Here is a 20,512-nt window from a genome sequence, read left to right as displayed (position 1 = left end):
ACTGAATGCCGAACGTAACGATTGTTGTGACGTCACAACTTTTTACTCGCCACCTCTGATCGCATATTGAAATCGTATCTGCCACTACTTTGTAATATACCTTATTGCCTAGCAAGGCACAAAGCAGAATTAATAAACCGTGCGCCCATACTAGAGATGTTTCAACGGTATGGTTCTAACAATATATAGTATTTGCAAAAACATAATATATTACAGACTTGTTGAGAAAAATGAGATTGTTGTTTGGAATAGTTTGAAGAACATGACGGTACGATACCATAGCTTGCGATCCAAACTTTTCCAACAAACCACTCCAACTGTTTTTTAGTTAATCAAATTTATTTCAAAGCAGTCGGAAACACTGCTTCGCCGAGAAATATCGACAACAGTTGTCATAGTGTTCGTGGAGGATCCAATTTCTTCAACACGAAACGGTAATAGCCAACGAAGACAACCAACAAGGAACGCTTCATACACACCAAAAATTCTCTTTATGGTTCAGCAAAGTAAATTGCTGAAAGTGTATCAGCAAATCACTTGTTTACTGAATCACAGCATTTTTTTCAAAAGTTTACTGTAATTCAGTTCTACAATTTACTGAATTTCGTTCAGTAATTTTATTTTTGCTGTAAACCAGTATTTCATTGATATATTTACTGAATACCGGTAATCGATTCAGTGATTCGCAAAAATACAGCAAATCTATTTGCTGAACAGGAAACAGTAAATGAATGTTTGCTGGAATCCAACGAAAGAATTGATATGTCAAAATATTTTACGTCAAGCTGACATTAGTAAAACGCGCCAAATCGCTGTGCGGCTGGTACGGGATCACCTCTAAGCTCCTGATAGCGGATATGATACCATAGCTAAGTCACTGTTGGGCTAGATGAACTTAAAGGTTGTAATGATAATCATACATCTCTAGTTCAACAGTAATTTGGCTATGATCCGATGGGCGAATGGAAGCTGGTGCCTGAGGGAAACATGGTTTCCTTGAACTAACTGGTTAACCAGTAAATTGATTTATGCTTTGCTTTGTTTTACTGAACATGCAGCAAACGATCTGTCACTTTTATGCAATTGAGCATTACTGAATAATCAGCAAATTTAATTTTGCTGAACAGATTGCTGGAAACACAGCACACCAAAAATCAGCAAAATTTTGCTGGTTTCCCGCAATGAAAATTTGGTGTGTAAGGTGTTCTGATTAGCATTGGGCGATACGACGGAGAGTATCGATACCTCAGTATCGATACCCGAAGAACCAAGAGTATCGAGATACTCAAAATATCGGTCAAAAAGTATCGATACTATAGTTGAGATCATTTTTTGAATGTTTGATAGATACATTTACTCAGGGTGGCCACTCTACCGGGAAAAACGGGAAAAGCGGGAAAAAGCCGGGAATTTCAAATCACCGGGAAAAAAATACGGGAAAACCGGGAAATTAGGCTTCACGCCGGGAAAATCATCCTTCTTCATGTCTGCCGCTTTATTCGTTCAACAGTTTCTGAGGAAATGTCAACATGAGACCCTGTTTTTTTTTTCATGTTTACCTAACTGGCATGATTCTGCCGGCTAGGGGAAAGCTGGTTGTTGGTTTCAGTTGAAGTCGACAGCGGCTTCGCAGCAAGATCTGCGTCAAATAAACTCAGGCTTGATCAGGTGGATAAATTCACTGTTCCGTAACATATATTGTCAGATTTTAAAGAAGTCAAAAAGTTATCAGCGTCGCGGGAGGCGTATTGAAACTTCTTGTGAATAGTGTTCGACATCGCATCGGGGAGAATCCGGTCAAAAGCCAAATAGGACCGGAAACTTCGAGTCTCGATTTTATTTCGAACCGGACCGGAACGGAGCTAGCCGGTTTGTACTTCCCGATTTTTGGTATGATTTTAACCACAAGCAGCAAAAAGCAGCCAAAAAAATTTTTTTATTCTGTGTTGGACCTTTTGACTACTTGATTTTGTTGGGGAAAGACGCCACCTTGAAGAGCTATTTGTTAAAGATTTCTCAGTTTTTTTTTCTATATCAAAAACAAACAGTAGCTAAATTTTTTTTTTTTTCAAATTGTTTATTCAGAGTGTCAGTTGAATTCATTTTACGGACCATGAGAAAATTTCTTATACAATACATTGACCCCAGCTCGAAAATTTTAAAATCCCAGGATCGAAGTTTTTCGAAAAAAAAAATTGTTTTGAAATAACAGATCGTGATTTTGTAAAATGCATCTTGACAGTTCATGCGCATTTTTTTCAATGGTCACTCTGAGGCTCTTCTTCCCAAAGTCCGCTTGAAGTTTTGCCTGAGGACATTTTTCTAGAAGACAAAAACTCTATGCCCCAACTCTTGAATTTATCCCACGCATTTCATTGGCATCCTGATACAGAAGCACTACAAGCTCGAGAGAAGGTTGACAGAGAAAGATGCAGAAGGAAGCAAAAAAGCGCGAGAAGGCAAAGATTGTCAATGATTTGGAGATAAAGAGGGCGAAAATTGTGCAGCAGATCACCATGAAGGTACTTGCTAAAGTCGACAAACAGCTAAACACGATGAAGGAGGAATGTTTTTCATAGTTTTGTAACACTATTTTTGCAAGGCACAAATAAGCATGTGAAAATTGATTTTTTCTCATATGTTTTAAAAATAAAACACCGGGAAATTTCACTAAATATCATCGGGAAAACCGGGAAAAACCGGGAAATTGAAAATTGATATTGAGTGGCCACCCTGAATTTACTAAAAACCAGTAATCGATTCAGTGATTCGCGAAAATACAGCAAAACTATTTGCTGAACAGAAAACAGTAAATGAATGTTTGCAGGGATCCAGCAAAAGAATTGATATGTCAAAAAATTTACGTCAAGCCGTCATTAGTAAAACACGCCAAATCGCTGTGCAGCTGGTACGGGATCATCGCTAAGCTCCTGATAGCGAATATGGGACCATAGCTAAGTTGGGCAAGATGAACTTAAAAGTTGAAATGATAATCATACATCTCTAGTTCAACAGTAATTTGCCTATGATCCGATTGGCGGATGGAATCTGGTGCCTGACGGAAACATTGAATAAACGGGTAACCAGCAAATTGATTTATGCTTTGCTGAACGAACAGCAAATTGTCATAGCTGACAACCAGCAAGTTGTTTATGCAATTGAGCACTACTGAATAATTAGCAAATTTCATTTTGCTGAACAGATTGCTGGAAGCACAGCACATCAAAAATCAGCAAAATTTTGGTGGTTTCCAGCAATGAAAATTTGATGTGCCGACTTTTTGTTGTTTTTCTGGTATCTATCCGCATTCTCTAGAGCAGCATGAATCAAAAGACTTCACAAACAAATACATACAGGCAATGCAGAAATTCTGAGGTTTGGCAAACAAATGAATTAAACAACTTATATCTTCAAGATTTGTATTCACTGGCCCAATGGGCTGTGAAGCTCCCGTCTTATTTGTATAAATTATTGACACACTTCCATATTAATTTAAGAGGAAATTGATGACATAAAAAAGTTAGATATGTCAGCGAAAATAAGATAGTGAAGTCTACCGCTGAATTTTTCTAACTAATAAATAATTTTGCAATTTTTGTTTTTCACTTGTACTCTAACTTGTGTCGACGGAAAGCATGAGTTAGTTTCCGCTTGCAAATATTCGATCTGAACAGTGTAACCAGAAAACTTATATTTGTTTTTAAAATACAGTCAGGTTTCGCTCGTTGGGCTATGTTTAGTTGGGCTCACGCTCGTTGGGTTATGGCCCAACTAAATCGAAGCCAAACATCATTTCTGATAACGTTGAATTTCGTTTGAGGGGTTTGTGGATGCATTTCAACGCAGAAATAGAGAAGTAGAATTAATTGAAATAAAAACAAATGAAGCTGAGTATAAATGTAAACAAACAATATTTTAATCAATTGTCAGAGAAACAATATAAGTTTTGTGGCTTAATAATGCAACGTAGAGTTATGCCTATTTTTGAAAGTATTTGAGAACACGTTATTATTGAGCACTCCTTTTTGGCTTTAAATGTGTGGCTTAAGTAAAACAAATTTCGAATTTGGCCCTATGCTGCGTTTGGCTCAGATTTTGACAGTTCGTTTGGCTCACAACATTCTCTCTATCTATTTCTCCATCTAAAGCCTGTAGTACACTCTTTGTCTAATGGTCAAATTTTTGACCTTCTGACATAATGGTCAAATTTATTTGACATCATGGTTGTTGTTTGCCTCATGTTAAAATTGGAGAGTGACAAATAATTATCTTCGACCAAATTTTTATCTGTCAAAAAGTGCCATATCATAGACGCTTGGTCAAAGAGTGTTATACAGGCTTAAGTCAAAAACATCATATCAAGAAGACTGGGAACTCTGCCTGAGATTGAGCGACAGTTTTGGCAGCGCAGTCTTTCGAGTAAAAGTGGAACTGCCCATGCTAGTGTGTGTGTGGTGGCGATGCGAATGCAAGCTGAACCCACATGTTGGACTACCACATACGCCCACTCTATTTTCGCAGCGATGCAAACTTCCACCTTTGATAGATGGAGTGCGCTGTTTAATTTGACGCTTGTCATTTGTATGGGATCGATCCAGAGATGCCAGTCTTCTTGATATGATGTTTTTGCTTAAGTTTTGCTAGTGCAAATAGACTTGTGCGATATTTATACTGACAGTGGCAGCTTTTCAGTGGTTCCAGCTCGTATCAACTAGCTGGCATCTCTATCCGATTTGCTTTGCTTTATCGCAGCCAACATCGCAGCGGTTCTACGATGTGTGGGCTCCACTGACACTGACAGACAGCATAACATAGCGTATGAAAAGTGGCGGTGATCTCGTGTACACATTGAGATGTTAGCCCTTGTAACATGGCGCGATGTCAGCTAGCTGGTCCGTATGCATAAAAGTATATCGATACAAATATCGCGGTTTTCAGTATCGATACGGTCGAGTATCGGATGGTTGTGTATCGATCCAAAAAATCGAAATATCGTCTCAAAAGTATCGATATTTCCGATACCGATACAATATCGCCCATTGCTAGTTCTGATTTTAGTTGCGTTGGTTGTCAACGAAGAAGTTAATTGAAAATTTGTTGAAAATTATTGCGGCAGGCAGTGCAATTGGTGTCATTTTTCTGAATGTTCCTTCTCGTTAGTTCAGTGTTTGCTATTTACGGTAAGGTAAGTTTTACACAAACATTGTCTTGAGAGCCGCTTTGAAGCGAAGAATCATTTTTTCGAGTGAAAGATAAAATGACGGCCGTTGCTAACGACACATATTTCCCATTTCAGCTGAAATTCTAGTCGTTCGTCGTGAAGCAGTTTTGATTGCCAATTCCGTGCTGGTGTGTGAGTACTGAGTGGAATATTTCGGGTGAGTTGTTTTGTAATTTCATTACAGTAATTCGTTTTTCATCGCATTAGACCTGAAACATGCTGAACGCCAACGCAAGCGATCGGACGAGATTCTTGCCGTAGGTTAATGAACAGCTCTACTTACAGCTGTTGCAGGTGTTATTTTATTGAACATTTATTTATTTTTGATTTTCTCATGTACGTTAGATAATCAACATTTGTTTGCAATGTGACTATAATTTGAACTTGCTGTAAATTCACTCAGGTGACTGTCACCCACGTTTGAGCGCCAATATCTGTGGACTAAAAGTACTTCGCACTAATGGCATAGTTCCCCTGCCGAAGAGTACTACCACAATGATATTGGTTAGCTGAGGTCAGTTATCTGACTGGTGGGGTACGGAAGTATTGGTTTGAATTATTTTGTAAAAATTTGCAATTGAGTATTTAGAAAATCACATAAATAAGTAATCTTCCCCATCAATGCTGAAATATTAAACAAACGCTGGAATATTTACCAAAGAAATAATGCTTGGCGCATTACAACATATACAAACCAAACAATTTTCTATTTTTCAATTAAACCACATTTTGAACAAAACTTTTCAACCCATCGTTAGTATGGAACTCGTTGTGGTTTCACTTTAAAATTTCGAAGGTTTCGCTTTAAAATTTTGAAGTAACTTTAATTAAACGGACTACGTGCTTAAAACTCGATAATTTCCAAACGGTAAGAAAACGTACTTCAAAAATGTGTAGAAAAGTCCAAAAAACATATATTTGCACTTATGAGGGTGATTGTAATACAACATTTTTAAATTTGAGTTTTTTGAAGTAGAATACTTCTCTCAGGAAGTTCGGCTACATAGGGATGTGAAATGAAAATCTAAAACCGAAAAAAGTGAAAAATATGTCCAATTTCAAATGCTAATAAATCGGTTAGTATTCGATGCATTTCCTTCGGTCTTGCAGCAATAGATTGGAAAATCTTCTAAGATTCTTCCCGAAATAAGATGATTGTAATTTTATTATTCACACTATTGTACTATTGAAAATAGTCAAGCCTTGTCAGAACGAAAAATTCGACCTCTGATTGGTCGTTATATGATTGCTTCCCAAGCACGATCGACAGGATCATATATCTTGCAATTGAAAACATGCTATTTGGCCTATATAAGAGCCTGTTTCAGCCGGAGCCGCTTATAATAGTTCTAGACAGCGACAACAGCAGTCGTCCTTCCTTAGCAGCAGCACTAGCCCTGTGGTTGGTCACCACGTCTCAGGAGCAGTGCGGTTTTTCTAAACGTGTGTCGCCAGACTGCCATTATTCCCCCACTGTCAGGGCAACATGAAGATTGCCATCAGGAAATCCAATTTTGGAAATCATAATGCCTTTTTGAAGGCAAATAAATAAGTCATTGAAAGTTAATAATTTTTGTCAACGCAAGCAAACATTCTGTGTTGCATCCTAGCAATTTAAATTTGTCGCACCCGTCTAATTTACTGAATGTGAAATAGCTTCCACAGTGCATGTTGTCCGTGTATCTTAATTCCCCCAATGTTAGGGCAGCTCAAAGGTTGTAATTAGCAACCGATTTTGAACAGCAAAATGCTTTTTTGAAGGCAAATAAAAAAAATTGAAGGTTAATAGTTTTCTGGCATCAACACAAGCAGACATTCTGTGCGGGATGCAATCAAATTCTGTTGTAGTTGTCTAATTTTCACTTCATTTAGTAAACCCCCCCACTGTAGGGGCAGCGCAAAGGCTGCGATCAGCATAACCGACATTGAATAATAAACTGCCCTGTTAGAACGCATTCACAAAAGCAGTTAGTTCGACTATGCAGAGCTAATATGAAGACGATTCAATCAATCAGCGTGAACAGAATTTCGTCGCCTCCCAGCTGCCAAGTTGTCACATGATGCAACACGCAACAGCGAGCAAACGAAATCGCTTGATGTTACAAACCGCAATAAAATACGGGTTAAAACCGTTGCGTGTGTGAGAGCACCATCGGTGTTTATTCACTGGATACACTATCTACTGTCTACTGAACGCAATAATCTGCTTACATGCGACACGGGGACGGGAACATTTTCTTCAACGAAGCTGCGCAACACGACACAAAACATGTTATTTTGTTGCTTCAATGGGAGTGCTATCGGTCCGGTTCGACAAGAAATCATTTTTGTGCATCCGTGCTACGAAACTGAGGAAAAACTTTAGAAACTGAAAAAAAGGTGGAGCTTATCAAATGATCGCTCTGAACCAGAATGAAGTCACACATATTTTTCAAGTTATGTCATTCCACCACCTACGAAAAATAATTCATTCCTATTTTCATCCCTATATAAGAGCCTGTTTCAGCCGGAGCCGCTCATAATAGTTCTAGACAGCGACAAGTCGTCCTTCTTTAGCAGCAGCACTAGCCCTGTGGTTGGTCACCACGTCTCAGGAGCAGCGCGGCTTTTCTCAGCGTGTGTCGCCAGACAGCCATTATTCCCCCCGTGTTGGGGCAGCATGAAGATTGCCATCAGGAAATCCAATTTTGGAAATCAAAATGCCTTTTTGAAGGCAAATAAACAAGTCATTGAAAGTTAATAATTTTTGTCAACGCAAGCAAGCATTCTGTGTTGCATCCTAACAATTTAAATTTGTCGCACTCGTCTAATTTACTGAATGTGAAATAGCTTCCACAGTGCATGTTGTCCGTGTACCTTAGTTCCCCCAATGTTAGGGCAGCTCAAAGGTTGTAATTAGCAACCGATTTTGAACCGCAACATGCTTTTTTCAAGGCAAATAAAAAAATAATTGAAGGTTAATAATTTTCTGGCATCAACACAAGCAGACATTCTGTGCGGGATGCAATCAAATTCTGTTGTAGTTGTCTAATTTTCACTTCATTTAGTAAACCCCCCACTGTAGGGGCAGCGCAAAGGCTGCGATCAGCATAACCGACATTGAATAATAAACTGCCCTGTTAGTACGCATTCACAAAAGCAGTTAGTTCGACTATGCAGAGCTAATATGAAGTCGATTCAATCAATCAGCATGAACAGAATTTCGTCGTCTCCCAGCTGCCAAGTTGCAACATGATGCAACACGCAACAGCGAGCAAACGAGATCGCTTGATGTTACAAACCGCAATAAGATACGGGTTAAAACCGTTGGGTGTGTGAGAGCACCATCGGTGTTTATTCGCTGGATACACTATCTACTGTCTACTGAACGCAATAATCTGCTTACATGCGACACGGGGACGGGAACATTTTCTTCAACCAAGCTGCACAACACGACACAAAACATGTTATTTTGTTGCTTCAATGAGAGTGCTATCGGTCCGGTTCGACAAGAAATCATTTTTGTGCATCCGTGCTACGAAACTGAGGAAAAACTTTAGAAACTGAAAAAAGAGGTGGAGCTTATCAAATGATCGCTCTGAACTAGAATGAAGTCACACATATTTTTCAAGTTATATCATTCCACCACGTACGTAAAATAATTCATTCCTATTTTCATCCCTATATAAGAGCCTGTTTTAGTTGAAGCCGCTCATAGTAGTTCTAAACAGCGACGACAGCAGTCCTCCCTTAGCAGCAGCGGGAGCGAGCAGTGGGTACCATCGATAGCGGATAGCGGCCACAACTGTGGCATGGCTGCGAATAAGCGTAGCAGTTTCAGCGGATCTCACCATCAATAGCAGCAGGGCCAGCAGATGCAGGTACAGCGGATACCAATGGCGGCCACAACTGTGGCATGGCTACGGATAGCGTTGCAGTTGCTCAGCAGTTGGGCCAGCGTATAGCGGCCACAACTGTGGCATGGATATGCATAGCGTAGCTGTTGCAGCGGGTATATCAGCATAGATAGTAGCAGGGTCAGCTGATGCAACGACACTCCCTTCACTAAAATGCTGTTTCAGTGTGGTAGCGGGAAGCATCAGCAGCAGGCTTGCATGAAGTGAATACATCAGCCAGCAACTTTCTCTAAGGCCTCTGCCATAGTAGACGCGAAAAGCGGCGCGAACCGATTCGCTCGGCCGTAGGTTGATGTACAGCTCTACTGATGGCTGTACATTAACCTACAGCTGAGCGAATCGGTTCGCGTCGCTTTTCGCGTCTATTATAGCAGAGGCCTAATGGGAAAGCTATATCAGTTTGTTCAGAAGAATATTATTGTCGGTAATATTACAGAGATGCGATTGCGTAAATCCGATTTTGAATTGAACAATTGTTCTTTTGAGAACAAATAACACACTTATTTGAAGAGTTAATAGCTTTTGGTACCAATAGCAGTAAAGTGACAGCCTCAGCGGTAGATGCAGATGCAGCCGGTACTTCCCTGAGGCCGATGTAAAGGTAAATGGGAGCAGCACGGCGAAACAGTTCGGGTTATGCTTAGACGCGCGTCATTTTTCGTTGTTGATATTCCCCACATGAAACGACGCGCTTTCGTATGATAGCGGTGGTATTAGCGGTAGATGCATTTGCCAACACTTCCTCCAGTAAAGCCGTGTCTAGTTTTCAATGTGAAAACACCTTTCTCATTGTGTTGACCGTGCGCCTTAGTCCTCACTATCAATGATAAATTGAACAATTGTCCTTATAAGGACAGCAAATGAATTAATGAAGATTTAATTTTGAATTAGAATACTTCTCTCAGGAAGTTCGGCTGCATAGGGATGTAAAATGAAAATCTAAAACCGAAAAAAGTGAGAAAAATTTTAAATGCTAATAAATCGGTTTGTTTTCGCTGGATTTCCTTCGTTTTTGCAGCAATCGATTAAAAAATATTCTAAAATTCCTACCAAATGCATGAAATTGCAATTTTATCATTCGAACTATTGTACTATTGAAAACTCTTAAGCCTTGTCAAAACACAAAATTCGACCTCTGATTGGTCGTTATACCGCGCTTTCCCAAGCACGGTCGGCAGAGTTATGGACCTAGTAAATTGGGAATGCATCATTTGGCCTATTTAAGAGCTTCATCAGATAATAAACAAACATTTCATCGGATATTAAATTGAACAACTGAAATTTGAAAAACACAAATGATTATTTGAAGAGTACTCCGACTATTATTACGTGTTTGCGTCGCTTAGTGTTTGGCTGCGGTCATGCAGAACGCAAATAACGGCGCGATGCGATTCGGCAAGACGAAATCTGTTGAAATGTATAGCTCTACTTCGCCTTAAAAAGAGCTGTACATTTCACCACGGTAAGGTGAATCGCATCACGCCGGCATTCGCGTTCTGCATAACCGTAGCTTTGTTCCGTTCCCGTTTAATGATGTCGTATTTAATGTGCATATTACAATTCGGCAGCACTTCAACTTCTCATTTGCACAAAATTTAAAAATATCCAATGAACTTCATTCAAAGTATCAGACAAAAAGAAATTACAATACTGCCAATGAACGGTTAACGTTTATTTACTAGAAAAAATGACTGACACGCAAGCAGCCAGGTTATCTTTCTTGTAAAAGTATTCTACTTCAACCTTGCGGTCGTGGCTTTGCATACAACCTTCTTGTGATTTTTAGTCGTCACGTTAAACAACATTTTGAAATTGAACGCACTGTTGTTTCAAACACAACATTGCAGCTTGGCACTTTTAATATATCGGATGCAGTGGAACCATTCTCAGTTTCTACCTCTGCATATACAGATTCATCAGTTGACACATCCTTGTTTCAGTCATATGGAGGACACAACATGAATGAACAAATTACGACTCCAAAAGTATCTGAATGTATGACTTTGAATGAAGTTGCGAAGGACAAAAAAAAACTTGACAATTGAGCAGAGAGGAATTCTGTTTGCTCTCAAACTCCACAGTAAGAACAGTTACGTAAGAAAAGATGTAGTTGAAATTCAAAAAAATGTTTTACAACAGATTATTCAACCGATTGTTGACTATGTGAATGATTTTTTCGAGGACAATTGTTTAAATAGTAATATCTCATTTGATTTAGAGCAGAGACTAAGGTTAACTTCTATGCTCCAGAAAATTTTTAATCCTTTTCGTTTATGTGAAATTGAGCATCAATTATTATCCTGGCTCACAAAAAATGATTATATTTGAAAGTTGAAGGAATTTTCAATTAAAGAAATTGCAGAAAAACACAGGAGCGGCGAAATGCTTAATGATGAAATTGATATCACTGGAGTTCTACTGCCATTGTCATTTCAGTTTCGAAATTTTTTTGAAAAAGATAACCTTCTTTTGACCACATTAAAAGAAATTGATCTATTGGCAGCCACGAAGCAATCGAATTCTCATTTTGTTCATGGAATACTGTGGCAAAATAAAAGTCACAAGTATCAAGCTGATGGGAAAATAGTTCTTCCATATTTTTAATACATTGATGAGTCTGAAATTAACAATCCATTAGGATCTCACCCCAATCCAATATTGTTCATCTATTATTCATTCCCTGTGATAAAAAAACTCTGAAATATTCCTAGCCGCTCTAATTAATGGACGAGACTACAAAGAGTTTGGCAACCAAAAATGTCTGTCTGCGCTAGTCGCAAAAATAGACGACCTCGAAACAAATGGAATTTTATTTGAAACCTCAGATGGTCCAAAACGGATTTATTTCCTATTGGCTCTTTTTGTTGGAGATAATTTGGGTTTGAATACTGTTCTTGGTTTTACTTCTTCATTCAATCACAGTTATTTTTGTCGATTTTGCAAGGTTTCCAAAACAAATTCACGAACTTTGTATACAGAAAATTCCACAATGTTACGAAATCCTTTCAATTACTCCGAAGATATTTCAATTAACGATGTAGGGTTAACAGGAATAAAGGAGGATTCAGTTTTTAAGCGGATCAGATCATTTCATGTTACAACTAATTTCTCTATTGATATGCATGATATTTTCGAGAGAGCGTGTCATTACAATATGTGTCATATAATAACTCACCTTATCGACAAAAAATACTTTCTTTGGAACAACTGAATATTCGTAAACAAATGTTTAATTACGGTGCTATTGAAATAGATTATATTTCGCCAGAAATAACTTCTGCACATTTATCTAAATTTTATTTAAAAATGACAGCTCGTGAGATGATTAGCTTTATTTGTTTACGCTAATGGTTGGAGATCTTGTACCAACAGACAAAGATGTATGGAAATTCTTGCTAGATTTTATTGAAATAATCGAGATGCTCCTATCGCTTGAGATCGATAAGGAATTAGCGGTACATTTGCAATCCTTGATAGAACAAAATCATCAAGACTACGTAAGACTATTAAATGATTTTTCAAAACCGAAGCATCATTTTATGGTGCACCATTCCACTGTTATACTGCAATCAGGTCCTCCTAGATTTTTCTGGTCTTTCCGATTTGAAGCAAAACATAAAGAATTTAAATCGTATGCACACAATATCACAAGCAGAAAAAATATCTGCGTATCTATGGCGAAAAAGTATCAACTAAAGTTTGCCAATACAAAAATAATCTATGTGGCAACACTTCCAGTCAAAAATTATATATATTTTGGATTCCTTGGTTTATTTTCTTTAAAAATCATCTATCAGTATTTTGCGGACGTCCTACATCTATGAATTGTAAGAAAAAGAAAAACGGAATTTTGAGCAAAAATTGCCTGATTTTGTCACAAAGAGGGGAGTCCCACAGAGCGGGGGGTATTCCAATCGACACCAAAATTGAGATTTTTTCATAGTGAACCTAGATGAATAATTCCCCTAGCTTCGAGCCAAATCCGTGATGGTCGTGTCCAAGTGGCATGTACACTTTGTATGGAATGACCCATATGGATCCCACAAACATTTTATGGCATATTCAATAGCTGACTGAGAAGAAGCAAATCAAATACCGTTTTGCATTCTAAATATTGATAAGCTTGCTGGACTGCCTGTCAATCTGCACAAAACAGCACGAGGACTGTCCATGATCAGACCAAAGCAATACTATTGAGTCTCAGCGATTTTTAGACGCACACCCGTTACATGATGAACGAGTTGGAAGAAGATGCAATACTTGAATCGGAAGTTGGCCTTATCAATAATGGACATTGAATAATTTTCTAACGGTAACAAACCGTGTTCATACCGAAGTCACTTTTTGCGTACTTTCTGCACGTTTTTTTTCGCGAGAATTTCGATATCTCTGTAGCTTTTAACATATAATATGTATCTTTTTCGTAAAAAGTGACTTGTTTTTTTTAAAGTTTTTTTTACGATGAAATTATCAAATTTAAAATAAAAATGGCTGCATTTGCCGATAAATGTAAATTTAGTTTTCAAATACAAAAATAATCTATCTGGCAACACTTCCAGTCAAAAATTATATATTTTTTGGATTCCTTGGTTTATTTTCTTTAAAAATCATCTATCAGTATTTTGCGGACGTCCTACATCTATGAATTGTAAAAAAAAGAAAAACGGAATTTTAAGCAAAAATTGCCTGATTTTGTCACAAAGAGGGGAGTCCCACAGAGCGGGGGGTATTCCAATCGACACCAAAATTGAGATTTTTTCATAGTGAATCTAGATGAATAATTCCCCTAGCTTCGAGCCAAATCCGTGATGGTCGTGTCCAAGTGGCATGTACACTTTGTATGGAATGACCCATATGGATTCCACAAACATTTTATGGCGTATTCAATAGCTGACCCAGAAGAAGCAAATCAAATACCGTTTTGCATTCTAAATAGTATTGCTTGGTCTGATCATGGACAGTCCTCGTGCTGTTTTGTGCAGATTGACAGGCAGTCCAGCAAGCTTATCATAAGCTTGCTGGACTGCCTGTCAATCTGCACAAAACAGCACGAGGACTGTCCATGATCAGACCAAAGCAATACTATTGAGTCTCAGCGACTTTTAGACGCACACCCGATACATGATGAACGAGTTGGAAGAAGATGCAATACTTGAATCGGAAGTTGGCCTTATCAATAATGGACATGAATAATTTTCTAACGGTAACAAACCGTGTTCATACCGAAGTCACTTTTTGCGTACTTTCTGCACGTTTTTTTTGCGAGAATTTCGATATCTCTGTAGCTCTTAACATATAATATGTATTTTTTTCGCAAAAAGTGACTTAAGTGTAGTTAGCTGAAATAGTAAATATGAGCTAATAATATTTTGTTCATTTTAGGACATCTCGTCACATCACACACCTCATATCTCAAAAACAATGACCAGTAATCATCTCTCTGACTTCCATATTGGAAGCAACAAAGATTTTAATGATTTATATGAACTTTTGAGAAGCTGGAATATAGGCGACCTTTGCGATTACTTCTGTGGTACGTATTTGGGATTACTTTCTAGAAGCGTTCAACACTCAATTTTTTCCGCACAGAACAACAGCTCTACATCGGAGTTTTGAGACAATTACCTAGAGAAATGGCCTTAACGCTCTTCAACAACACAACAGTTTCGATTGGTGCGAGAATCGAATTCTTCCATCATTGGTCTAAATGGATTACTTCAGAAAATCAGCAAGTCATTGATGCCCCATCAATGGAAATCCCAGAACCAAAAGAGACGGTCGTCGATAATGAACCTAAATTGCTAGATTTAAACAACATCCTGAAGTCGAACCAATATGGTCTCAGTCTTATCGAAGCCTACAATAAGGATGAAGGTATGGATAACAACCGCCGTAAAATTTTATGCGACTCCATTTTACAATTTGGCATTCAATATCGTTATGAGTTGACGGTAAAAAACTGTGCATTACTTGCAAAGCAAATAGCATCGATGTTTCCTGGAGAAACAGAGGTATGATTGACAAGAATATTCCAGAAATTAATTTTTGATTTATCCTCGAACTACTTTTCAAACTAAGCCATTTTCAAAACAACAGTTTATTTTTTTATATGCATAGCTCATACACATCTATCTCATCTCATAAAAATCAATCTCAAAAATTGATTTTCAGGCTTTTTATCAGGCTTTTATTTATCAATAGAAAGAACGGACCTCCTCTGGGAAAACTATACAGCAAATACAGAAATTGGAAAAATAGTCTATGCAGGAAGTCAGGTCGCACCCGTGTTAAAGAGAAACCGAAACTAGCAAAAGCGAAGCAAGTTCTAGATATGCAACCCAACGAAGAATACCACATTAGGGGGCCATCCACATACCACGTGGACAGCTTTGGGGGGGGGGGGGTTAATTTTTTAGAATTTATATGGGCAGTTGTCCACGGAGAGGGAGGGGGGAGGTCAAAATCGTTAAAAATCTGTCCACGTGGTATGTGGATGGCCCCTAATATAATTATTTTTAATTTTTGAAAAGGTCAGTGCCTTTTCCGAAATCAAAACGTTATAAATAGTTAAAGTTTCTATTAATTCGAGAAGCTGCAAGTTATTGATCCTACCAAATTAATTGAACAATGAATATCCCATTTACCAAAACTAAATGGACTCACGAATCAAGTTAACCAACGTGATTTCACTAACACTTCGAAGAAAAAGATGTTCTATGAACATGACAGTTTCCTCAATTTATTTAAATATTACTAAGTTCACGTGAATCAAAGGTTGTTCAAAAATCAAGTGCTACAAAGAAATAGTACTATGAGCATAGGACAACATTTTCAAAAGACGAATATTTTGTTTTGATTTTACATAATTTGTGTGCAGCAAGCATGATTGAAAAAAGCACTAGAACGAATAAGTTGTACAATAAACATGAGTCGACTTTGCTTGCATACAAATATTTTGTATTGATTTTAAATATTCAGGTACATTTTACATAATTCAAAAAATACTTTTGAGAAAAATTCGTACTATTTATGTGACTCAACTTTTCCAACGGACAAATATTTCGTTTGGGTATTGCTTAATTTATGTGATGAGAACATAATTGAGAAAGTAGATATACGAAAAAGTTGTTCTATAAAGATTAGTAGATTTTTCCAACGTACAATTATTTCGTTTACAAATAACTCAGTTTATGTAAGAAAAAAAAAGCGTTATGTTCCAACCACGATTTCTTTTTAAATTTGTTTTTCTAACAATCGTAAAATGCACGAACAATATTTGAAAATACGAAGCAATTCGTAGTTCCTGTCTAATTTCAGAAATGATTATATTTACGAAAAGCTTGATGTTTATATTACGATTTCGATTCGTGGTAGAAAATAACGAAATAATTCGTAATATGTCCTTTATAATGTGTTTATCCTCTTTATAAAGAGAAAATCAAATAGCGAATTTCTATATTCCATCAGCTCACCTCGTTTTGACCTGGAAGCGCACTAACTGCTGTCAAAAGCCTTCTTTATTCGCTCGATTTTGACCCAGTTTTGACCTGCCGTGCTGCCCGAAGCGCACTGTAAAATTTGTCAGCTTAAACCCACCACCGCACGTGCTAAGTTCGTGAACAATTATCTGGCATCTCTTTCTTACTTGCGTCTTCAATGGCGATGACGTTTCATTATTCCTCGGCAGTTTTGCCCGCACACAGTGGAATAAAGAAATTCACTAAAAGAGAGTGCACCAGCACCGATACTTTGTTTTTCGCTGGGAGGGAGAAACGGATACGAAGCTGTGTGAGTGTCAAAATGAACCAGAACGAGCTGTCATTGACTGTCAATTTGAAACAAGGAGAAAAAAAGCATTTTTTTGCGATGAGTATTGTCAGAACTGAAAGGTATTGCGTTGCTCGAAAGAATATTCATCGCAAACAGTTTTTGTATTCATTGTCGATTTACAAAATATTTTGGTTTGTTTTTACGTAAAATAATAAATTTCATAAGCTTTAAGCAGTAATCATGCTAGCGTACTTCGATTATTAAACTTGCGCTTCTCGTGATTTAAGGCTTCGGTTACAATTTCGAACACTCTTCATCATGGTCGAACTCAAAACTCAGATACTCAGATAGATACTTATACAACGGCAAACTGAAAAAAAAAACAGACTCGAAAAATTAGTCTGTGAAATTTGCACTTTCAGTATTTCTGATGTTACTAAAAACTTCGTTTGAGTCATGCATGCGTTACAGCAAGAAGATAGTTACACACTATCAGAAAACGACGCATGTGCGTGTTTTCTGTTTTGAGTGTAGTATAACAAAAATAGCTATATCTTCATGAAATATTGGGGCCTTTTACAGAAACCTCAGCGAGCAACTCGTCTCGTTTGAAATACAAGGACTTTTCTGCGGCAATCTTACTCAAAATTTCACGCATTGGTCTCTGTCTAGAATAAATTGACCCCTATTGTTTGTTGTTTGACCACCGACATACCCTTGCTGTTCTAGGTTAGCGCAAAAAATCGACTTTTTCACATTTTCAAAAAAAAAAAGTGTAAATTTCCAGTCCTTAGACCGATTTTAAATCTTTTAGCGAAAAATGCAGGTATTTGTTGTATCAAAGTCGGTATTTAGAGTAGCTACATTCGTAAACAATTAAAACTGTAACCCGAACAGAAAAAACAGTTGTAAGTTTATTATGCGAAAAACATTTCAGATTGTGTTTTTAATTTGATCCCGTTAGGTGTTGAAATAAAAGCAATTATAACAAAAAATAATTTAACTAGTATCAAACCCATATCAAACTTTGTTACCAACACATCTGCTTTCTAACAAAATTGAATAGCATACAGAACATAATAACAATCATTATTAGAAACCACAGCTTTTGATAGAGACGAAAAATTTGTGAGACTTGTTTCAGAACACCTCCAGGATTTGTTATTATAACTCATATAATTATATTATAACTCAAAATAACATACGCTTCCTTAGTCTGGTGGCCCAAAACAAAACAGGCAATAATGAGAGCAAAGCTAGCGAAGCTGCAGAGACTTGCGTGTATTGCTATAACGGGAGCAATGCGCAGCACCCCATCGAAAGCGTTGGACGCAATCCTTCACCTGCTGCCATTGCATGAATTTGTGCAACTAGAAGCGGAAAGGAGTGCTCTCCGGCTCAAACGTCTGAAAAATGTCTTACCAGCAGCGAAGGAAAAAAATCACCTCTAGCGATTAATGAATACATATAAAACAAGCTTAGGATGCGTTTACATCGTCGTCAGTATGCGAAAAACAAAGTATCGGTGCTGGTGCACTCTTTTTGCTTTCCTCTTTACGACATATGTCTATTCATTAGTGTACACCACAATACGTGGTTCTCAATGTGCACAACTCGGTATATGAAGTTATTCGTCTCTGTTACAGAGAGCGATCAGAACTTGTTATATCCTTATTCTTTTGACTCATGAATATGATTTTTTGTCAGAAAAAGAAAGAAAATGACAGTGTATGCTCTCCTACTCTCGCTTAAACTCAACCGCTGCCGAAGTAGTTCCTTCCCCCACACATTCCCTCTCACCGCACCACACCTCTGCTGCTGTTCAGGCGAAATGAATTTCTCCTGTTGCTATCCTTTCTTCCCGTAACTACCGGCCTATGGAAAGACAAACGCAACGATCGAATCGCTTCTCAGAGCTGATGTAGTCTAGTCATGTGTTTGTTTTCTCCCAGAAACCTATGCACCCTATCATCATTTCATTATGGGTTGAGAGGATTCGAGTTTAGTCCCGGCCTGTACACTTCCTGAAGTGCACATATGATGAATAAACGACGATTGCATCATATTCGTTTCGTTTCCATCACTGCTTACCAGGTGACCTTCTTGGCCATCTGAGTATATTGCAACACTTCAAAAGAGGGCCAGTGATGAGTATGAACGGAGACTGGATGAAACCTATGATTAACTGCGATATTCCCTACAAGGTGCATGAAACATCACGTTCCGATTGGGAGTGCGGGGCTCATATGGTTCGTCAGGGGTCAACGGTATTCTTCACGGACGGCTCAAAAATCGGTTCAAAAACGGGTGCGGGAATCTTTGGTCCTGGAGTTCAGATATCGGTGGCTATGGGTGAATGGCCAACAGTATTCCAAGCAGAGATTTACGCTATAATTGAATGTGCTAACGTTTGCTTAAGGAGAAATTACAAACATGCGAATATTTGCATTTTCTCTGATAGTCAAGCGGCGCTAAAGTCCTTATGTGCCTCCAAATGCACGTCAAAAATTGTCTGGGAGTGTGTTCTCTCTCTGCGGAGCCTGTGTCGTACGAACTCTGTCAATCTGTACTGGGTTCCAGGGCACTGCGGAATTGAAGGCAATGAAAAAGCAGACGAACTGGCCAAACAAGGTTCCACCTCCCAATTCATTGGTCCAGAACCCTTTTGTGGCATTTCAAACTGTATAATAAAAATGGAGCATGAGCATGAGCATGATTGACCGCCCGCGGTTGCTACTCCGTTATTGCCAGATCAGCTGTAATTACACAGAGAACCAATAGATGATGCTTGGGATTAACATTCATCCTCAATGTGTAAAAACTGGTGACCTTAATCTTTATATTAGGCAATACCAGCGCCGGCCGCATCCGAATGCAGGTCAAAGAAGGAGTGTGTATAGGAATATGTTGACGTGATACTCGCCTTATTGGAAGCCGAGAACACCTCTGCACTTCCACGAGAAATCACTGGGATGTTGGAGAAAAGGGTAAGGTTTGCAGCAGATTTCGTTTTGGTAAACGATGCGCTGAGTTCTAATACCGGGTTCATAATACCAAATATCGCGTGTACGAGTTCATTATATCTTTTACGGAAATCATAACGCGATCCGAACTCATTCCGGTTGATGATGTAACACGGCAAAAATAATGCGCACGCAAGGATACCGGACCTAATCAAATCAAGACAGACTCAAGTATTCGAAAATCTGTTTATGAAGTCATTATGCAACTACCGAAACGTATCTCTCATTGATTTATCTCAGCTGACTACACAATGTTACGAAGCAACCAGATATGCATTAACCGAAAACAAGAAAAAAGTAAATATATAGGCCCTCAACACATACTGCAAGCGGTCAGCAAGAGAACTTCAAAAACGGCCAATTTGCTTGGCCATCGCCGTTTGAAACGAACGAAAAAAGAAAGAAAAAGAAGGCTGTGTGCGTTGACAGACGAGTCGCGTATAATCCTGATATTAATTGCAAATAATTGCGATATTTGGTGGCGATTAATTACGATGTTTTGTCGCGATTAATTATTTACGATATTTATCGAACGAACGGAACCTACTCCGAATCACTGCGTGCTGAAATAGAACCTACGGGTGGACAGTCTGCGAATAAAT

General features: G+C 38.2%; 2 protein-coding genes across 4 annotated transcripts in view; one reads left to right on the top strand and one right to left on the bottom strand.

Moving 5' to 3' along the window:
* The window catches only part of LOC129718275 (synapsin), a 229,956-nt gene that overhangs the window by 19,833 nt on the left and 189,611 nt on the right, over window positions 1-20,512 (bottom strand). The window lies entirely within an intron of this gene.
* Window positions 5,027-20,512, top strand: part of LOC129718277 (tissue inhibitor of metalloproteinase) — a 139,766-nt gene continuing 124,280 nt past the window's right edge. Inside the window, exons 1-4 of one of the 3 annotated variants that reach the window (XM_055668891.1) lie at window positions 5,027-5,185; window positions 5,297-5,378; window positions 14,500-14,650; window positions 14,707-14,991. In XM_055668891.1, the coding sequence (XP_055524866.1) occupies window positions 14,539-14,650; window positions 14,707-14,991 (397 nt within the window). In that variant the 5' untranslated portion in view covers window positions 5,027-5,185; window positions 5,297-5,378; window positions 14,500-14,538. Of the gene's footprint in view, window positions 5,186-5,296; window positions 5,379-14,182; window positions 14,321-14,499; window positions 14,651-14,706; window positions 14,992-20,512 lie in introns of those variants that run through there. The other 2 variants (XM_055668892.1, XM_055668890.1) reach the window with 2 other exon arrangements.

The sequence above is a fragment of the Wyeomyia smithii genome, chromosome 1, assembly GCF_029784165.1.
Source record: "Wyeomyia smithii strain HCP4-BCI-WySm-NY-G18 chromosome 1, ASM2978416v1, whole genome shotgun sequence".
In the NCBI taxonomy this organism is placed as follows: Eukaryota; Metazoa; Arthropoda; class Insecta; order Diptera; family Culicidae; genus Wyeomyia; species Wyeomyia smithii.
The sequence above is the reverse complement of the archived record's forward strand: the minus strand, read 5'-3'. Positions and strand labels throughout refer to the sequence as shown.